This window comes from Crocodylus siamensis, chromosome 3, assembly GCF_052110815.1.
Source record: "Crocodylus siamensis isolate JL-2025a chromosome 3, ASM5211081v1, whole genome shotgun sequence".
In the NCBI taxonomy this organism is placed as follows: Eukaryota; Metazoa; Chordata; order Crocodylia; family Crocodylidae; genus Crocodylus; species Crocodylus siamensis.
The window spans coordinates 214,864,985-214,872,903 of NC_143397.1; the positions used below are offsets into that span (position 1 = coordinate 214,864,985).

General features: G+C 45.3%; 1 protein-coding gene across 1 annotated transcript; it reads left to right on the top strand.

The window, feature by feature from the left end:
• Positions 1-430: 430 nt before the first annotated feature.
• Positions 431-2,129, top strand: LOC149869434 (uncharacterized). The gene is given in 2 exon segments (XM_090037707.1): positions 431-1,521; positions 1,523-2,129. Coding segments are annotated over 2 exon segments (1,698 nt in total).
• Positions 2,130-7,919: the final 5,790 nt, after the last annotated feature.

Here is a 7,919-nt window from a genome sequence, read left to right on the forward strand (position 1 = left end):
GCTTTTATGGTCTCTGAGAGTTGCCTCAGGAGCCCCAAATCTATTTCTTCCCCTTGATGTGGGGGTCTGTAGCAGACCCCTACCACCAAATCCTTTTCTCCTTGCCCCCCATGTAGCCTAACCCACAGTCCTTCTACTTCCTCATCCTTTGATTCTGTCTTGATGAGGGTTGATGTATATTGCTCCTTAACATAGAGCGCAACCCCTCCCCCCCTTTTCCCCACTCTGTCCTTTCTGTACAATCTATAGCCCTCAATATGTACCGCCCAGTCGTGGGATGGATCCCACCAGGTTTCCGTCAGCCCCACTAAGTCGTAGTCATTTAGTGCAACCAGGAGCGCTAGTTCATCCTGGGTATGTGTCTCTCATTGGAGACAAGGGAGGCAAAGAGTGGGCCATTCAATTGGCGCCAAGCTCCTTTGGATGTGTTATGAGCCGAGATGGAGTCACCTTTCGGCCCAGAGATGAGGTCAGGAACTTGTCTCTGGCGCGAGTAAAACCTGACAGCGCGGTGAACCCGACACCCACTCAAGAATTTGCTCACTGCATCCGCCATGAACGGGAAGGGGGAAAGGGCACCCCACCCAACAAGTTCAACTGCCCAAACCTGCCACCCAACTCACGTGGGCATGAACTGCTGACGCAGCTCCGCAAAACCCTAGAATCAGAGAGCCGTACGGTGACAAAGTGGACTGGTCCCAAATGGGACAAAGGAAAGATGATTAATGTTTTATTCCGTACTGTGTCTATCCTGCTGCGCAAGGTCACAAATTTTGATTCACAGCTGGGTATGGCTAGCAACACTGCTGAGGATCTGGCGGTAAAGTGCAGTGCTCCACCAGCGCCCCAAGATGGCACCGCACAAAAACAGAAGCCGCAACTAGAAAATGCCGGTACACAAACGGAGAAGCCACCGCCCTCAAATGGCACTGACGACAACAAGCCACGCCCAGAAATTGGAACTGAGCCAAAGGGGAGACTATACCCAAGCCTAGAGGGACTGACAGCGAATAACGAGACGTCACCGAACGACGCCACACCCACCTTTTGGCCGGCCTATCCTCCCGCCACCGCCCCGCTAATGAAGGACAATCTGACGTCACCAGACGTAGTCACGCCTACCGCCTGGCCAGACCATGCTCCGCCGCCAACCGCTCCGCCTCCACCATACCCAGAGAGGCTCAATGACATGCTGCTAATGAAAACCGAAAGTAAAGCTGGCGAAAAAGAGCCGATAACTTCAGCCTTGCCCATCACCGTATGCAAGCGTACTCAAGCAGGTGGTGTCACACAAACTACCACCACCACTCATCCCAGGACTCGGATGGAAATGAGTGAGCTCCACAAAGAAACAGAAATTCAACCCAACGAAACTCCTATAGTCTGGCTAGGCCATCTCGTAGTAGCGGCAGGACACGAAACTCTTGATTCAGACGAAGCCATGCAACTCGTTCAGAACACAGCCTGGAGCCGAGGGCTAGTTACTGATCCAGCCCCCGTGGCGAGAAATGGACATTGGCAATACCATTGCGGCCTTGGTAGTAGAAGTTCTCATGAGGAAATCACACATCTGGCATGAAGGCAGCCCCAACCAACCTAATGCCATCCAGTTGCTCCACGCCATAATCGGAATTTCTTATGCCATTTGGAACCCAAATCTACACCCTCTGAATCTGACACAAGTGCAGCAGGGTGCAGCATGGCCGCAACGTTATCTACATAACTCAAGTCGAGTTCCCTGCCTCCAGGAAGCCATTGAAGCTGCAACTGACATATACGGAGGTCCACAAGGACTTACTGCAAAATTGGTCCTTAACCCAAGTGTGAATGGAGTGTCGGCAAACGTCTTGGGCCTACTATCCCGCCTGCAATCGGCAATGGCGAGCAACCCTCCTAAAACCCATGCTGCAGCCTACCCAATTCAAGCACCACCCGGAGAGACCAATCGCTGGGGCCCACCCAGAACAGCTCCGCCTCAAAGATCACCGGAAGAAAGAGCCATGTTCGGATTCTTGTTGAACCACACAAAACTCAACAAAGCTCAACTACGGGCACTAGGAGATGAAGGACAGAAACTCCTTGCAAAACAACTGGGCTTCAAATACAACAAGCAGCCAAAAAACGAGTAGTCGCCGTTGGCAAGTCCGACAGCGCAATCCAAGAAGCTACTGCAGATGATTTTCGCCCTTACGCCGAGCTCACCCTCATCGATCCAACAAACCCTCTCAGACAAGTATGTCTCATTCCTACTCGACACAGGAGCCCAAGTCAGCGTGATTACCACTGATGTACCCCATCAGGTGACAAAGAAAGTCATCATGGTACAAGGCCTGAATGCCGAAAAGCCCACGCCTGTAATTGGATTTCTAGTAAAGGGTCATCGAAAAATGCTAACAGGTGTTCTAGGGGGCATCAATCTCCTAGGCGTCCCCGCAATCCGCGCATTAAAGCTCAAAAAACAAGTGTGCAAGCTCTTCCACTTGCTGTGTCACCAGACAGCCGCCATTGTCCACCTTTGCATAACACAACTGCTTGGCGATATCGACCCATCCAGACTAAAGCAGGAGTGCCATCAATGACAGGTTACAAAAATTGATTCTATTTGCAAAAAAGGGTAAATTAATAAAGCTAATGATGTACAATTAGCTGTTAAACAAAATTTTAAAAACTACTTATTTTATAGCGGTAACGACAGGCTCTGCAACCAGCAGCTCAAGAACTTGTGGCTTGTTTCAAAGGAAAGACTTAATATGGCACACATGAACCATCTGTATCAGCATGAGAGGGAAAGTAATATTATCTTGCAGTGCTCCTTAGGGATTTTTCTTCACTTTTCTCCCTATTCCTTAGTTCTAATTCACAAGCCAGGTCAGCATTTGAGAATGCCTTGCTCATCAAGAAGAACTTGTCTGCGTTTTCCACAGAAAAGCCCTCTGTCTTACAGCATAAATATTTGAAGCAAGGATGTTTGCTTCATTACAATTGCAAAGCACTAGATAAATCTGGGGAACTGTGTTTCATAAATCTTAAGGGATTGTATTAATGCATGAATATTATCTTTTATTTATTCATTTATTAGATATATATCTCACTCTATCAGCCAAGTCTTTATAAGATCTTTAAAATATAGCTTTGCATTTGTAGAGTCTTTTCTCAAAGAGATACAAAGCATTCTACAAATACCATTAATTCAGCTTTCCAACAGCCTTAAGGAGATGGGAGAACAAGATTCGCTACAGATTTTTTTACTCATCTGTGGCACAACTGGAAGCATAAATCATATCACTGGAACTTCTGGCCTGTGTTTGAGTAACCATCTCTTCCTTTAGTCTTAATCATAAGAGACCAGCTGCCCCAGTTAATGCACTTCTCTTCATTCCTTCTTTTTGTGTGTACAGGATTCTGCATTCTTCCCCTTTCAGGTGAGATGCTAGAGTTTCTCTTGATAAATCATTAATTCATTCCTGGATCTTTCCCAAATAACTTTAATTCATTCTCTAAGGAATAACTCATTGTAAAGTGGAGAGTAACACTGTCTAATTATAGCTGCCAGGATTTCGCCTCCTCACAAGCTTCAATCATACTCTTGTAATAATTGCACCCTCCCTTCTACCCCTTTTATGTTCTAGTTTCAAGCTTTAAAATAGATTTTAATAAAATCACCTACAGAACTCGTCTTCAAAGCTGTTCCTGAATGCAAAATGTCAGGATAACTCCATTCCCCTTGTCTAAACCTAGTTGAAAGTAGAGGTGCCCCAATACATTGATTCAATATTGGATCAGCATCAATAAAAAGAAAATTGACTGTATTGGAAATTAGCCTGATGCGGCCAATAATTTTGCTGATAAATGCACGTGCATCTGAGCGGCCACAGTGCAGCACGTAGGCTGGTAAGTCTATTGTGGTGGAAGGGGAGGAAAGATAAGGGATGTGGGGGGCTGATTAAGGCGCCTGCAGTAAGGGAGGGAGTAGGGCTGGAGCAGGCACTACCCAGCTGGGACAGGACGGAGCTGCAGCTCATCCAGGAGGGGTGGAGTGGGTGGTGGGGGCAGCTCCTGCTTGTGTGTGCACCCTGGGAAAACGTGGGGACAGGGTGTGTGCCCCCAGATCTGCACAGGAGTGGCCAAGGTGGGCTGCTGCTGCAGGCTGGGGCTGTGCCAGGCTCTTCCCAGCGTGGGGGGGGCTGGGCTGGGGCTGCATTCAAAGCGGGAAGCAGCAGCGCTGGGAAGGGGGCTATGGCAAACTTTAGGATGACTGCAGCCCCCCACTCCTGAAACCTCCCGCCCAGTGCTGCTGCCGCCCACCCTAGTGCAACCCAGCCCAGCCAAGCCCAGCTCCCACCAGGAAGAGCCCAGTTCACCCTGGCCCTAGCCTGCAGCTGCAGCCTGCCCTGTCCCACTCCGCGCAGACCCAGGTGCAGAGTCCCACCCCACTCCATGCTCGCCCAGGGCACATGCACTGGTGGGAATCACCCCCCTTCCCATGGCCCCTGGACAAGCTGCAGCTCTGTCCAGCCCTGCCCTAGCTGGACAGTGCCTGCCCCAGCCCCGCTCCCCCCCACTGCAGGGGGCGTTGATCTGCCCCCCACCACGCCCTCCCCCTGCACCACAACAGACTTACCAGCTGCAGCTCTCCATGCTGTATTTGAAATCAGATTGGTATCAGCCAATAAGCCTCCTTAACAATCGGCTATTAGTATCAGCCCCCAAAATCTCTATCAGTGCACCTCTAGTCAAAAGAAATCAGCTATGAAAAGAAAGCTGCTCAGTGCCATTCACCCAGTAACAGTCTTGCTTCTGAGTGCAAATTATATTCTGACTACAAGTTTTACAGGCACCTTATGTGCTAGGAGTGCATCCCTTTTAGTATAATTAAAAATGGAAGCAATGAGGCATTCAGTGATTGGTATAGTCCAATCTATTTTACCAAGAAACCAGGAATAATTTTATTCATGTCAAATCCAGCTTGATAGAAACATATCACTCTCACTCCCTCCCTCTTCGCACCAAATATCAGGGCTTCATTTGGGATTTCAGACACAGCCATGTGGCCCCAATAAGTTTAACACAGGCTGGGCCAAAGACAGCAGAATGTTTCTCTGAGTCAGTCTCAACAAGTGGAACTACATGTATGAATCTAGAGAGAAAATTGTTCCTAATTGTTCTGAAATTTGAAAAAGACAAGCATTACATTTGGAACATGAACTCTCGATGGAATTCACCATACTAGATGTATGGACTTGTTCTTTTCAAGCTACTGTAATAATGTGGCTTAATAGACTGAGTATTGATAGAACTCCGTCCATATTCCAAGCTACAACACATAGAAGAGGTTGCTAGAGTTCTGTGAATAAACAGTATTGAGAGAATTAATACTTCAACTAAATGTCCAAAAAAGCCAGCACAAGACTTAACCACCTGGCAGAGAAAGAACAACAAAATGCTACTGAGTTGTACAGAGAGCAAGAAGGTTATTTAAAGTAAGTAAATAAAATTTGCTGAACAAGTTCCTGACATCTACTCAGCAAACCCTTCTCTGCAAGGAAAAACACTCTGTAGCTGGCTCCACAGCTAACCACCACCTGAACTATGCAAAATGGATTGATGAAATTAGGAGGCCTCAGGCATTCAGGCAAGGAAACCATCTTTTGTATGCATCTTAAATATAAGGTAACAGCAAGCAAGAAACGCTCTGTTACTCTTCCAGAGCTGTCCATCCCACTTGCCTAGCACTTCCTATACAAGATTTGGACAGTGACAGAGTTCTTAGAATTAAGCATGCAAGCAGCAGCTCTCCAAAATTTAAATTCACTAGATCTCCATGCTATAGACTTCTTTCCTCCTTGCCTCTGAATCAGCCTTACAGGGGCAAGGGGCAAAAAAAAAAAATCAATCATATCCTCAGCTTGTTTGTATTTCAGCATCAGATGTTTTGTGTGTTAAAAAAAAAATCAATTAAGCATCTGGATGCTGCTTCTAACCACTGAACAAGCTTCTGTTACTCCCTTGCAGACTGTGGTTATAATAAAACATTCATTAGGGAAGTCTCTCTGCTCCTAATGCTTGTCGAGATAAAACGTGACACTAGTATACGGGATCACAAGTGACAGGTGACAATATGATATCCAGTTTCTCCCAACCCATCATCACTGAGCTCTTTTCTTTTACAAATACCTTGTTCTGCAACAGCTGTACTTAATGGTAGCTGCATACTTTGACAGCTATGGTGAAAAAATATGCATGTGTGTTTCACTTTGGCCACTGACAGATATTAATGTGCAATGGGATCTGATGCATGACCCCTCTTGCTATGCCACACATGCATGGCAGGAAGCATGATTATAGGATTGAGCATCAGATCCCATCATGCCATATTACTGGTGCAAGGGCAAACCCAGGATCATGATCACCAGCAATCTTCACTCCTGTGGCTGGGACTGAGAGGATTCCAAGTGCCAGAGCACATAGTGAAACCCGACAGATAGGAGCTTCATCAGCTGATTAGGACTCCAAGCCGGAAGCCCGTATCAGCTGATCAGTGTTCCCAGGCTCCAGAGTACAGGAGAATCTAAATTGTCTAAGAGTGAGGGAACATATGCTGGAAGCTGTGCCACATGTTCAGTTAAAGACATGATAGGAACCAGTGACAAAGTTATAATAGAAATGTGTAATAATTTTGTCCCTTATCCCTGGTTTTTATCACACCATTAATAGAACAAATGCGTGGCCAGGTCACTACTTAAGAAATGATTAACCAGTTAATCATATCTTAAGTGTAATGTGTGTCAGGGGCCTTAAACATAAGACACAATAAGCATAGCCAAAGAGAAAAATGATTCTATTTGGTGGAAAATTTGGGTATTTTGAAACCCAACATTTCAAAATTCTCCACAAGGGAGAAAGGTACCCCTGGAGCAGTCTAGAGTTGTGGACCTCAGAAGCCCTGGTTACCCAGACAAATAAGCTAAAAGCAAACCAAACTTAGTTTCAGTTCTGGGAACATTAAAACTTAAATTAACCCTTTTAGAGACTACATCTGTTCACTTCACCTCTTCATGCTTCAGAGGCTCAATTTAACTCTTCATTGCAGGCTTGTTAAATCCTTCCTAGGAAATCTCTCCTTAGATTCTCTTTAAATTATCTTATACATAACCAGTTCATCACTAAAGCCTCCATTGCCTGACACCACCATTCATGCCAAGAGTAAATTTCACTGACCACCTATTTGTATTGCACAGAGTGGCTTCCTGTGCTTACAACACAGTTTCAGGTTACCTGCATAGGTAGAGGTAAATGGAGTGTGCTGAACAGAAAAGACTTATAGTCTTTTACAAGAAACAAAGACATAAAGTGTGCTTCATGAACTACATGCAATAAACATGCACACAAGCAACATTTTCCACCAGCGTACCTTAAATATAGGCTGTACTTATATGAAAACCACATAAAATACTATCATTCTAAAGCTTGTAAATAAAGCAGCCATTGCTAATAGTGCAAAACTGCCATTCTGCAGCAGTTTCACTTACTGTTCTTATTCCAAACCTAGCAGATTCTTTTTATAAAATTACAAACTCCCAGTTCCCTTTTCTGTTATCTATGATTTATGCATATTTGTTTCAAATACCTCCCAAATTTTACCCCAACACTGCAGCTCAAACGAGTCCGTGATCCACAAATACATTTTAATAGAATATATATCCTATTTGCTTTTTTTTTTAATGCTTGAAGGCAACCTAAAAAGAATTCCTCAAGCTGGCTTTTATTTTCTTCTGCTTTTTTTAAGATTTAGGAACAACAGGAATATCAAATCTGTTCTAGGTGCATAGGCAGATTTTTCCTGTGTTCATGAGCTCTCATACTTTAACCAAAAGGGGAGCTTGTGAACAGTCAATCTCCAAGACATTCAAGGCAGGACC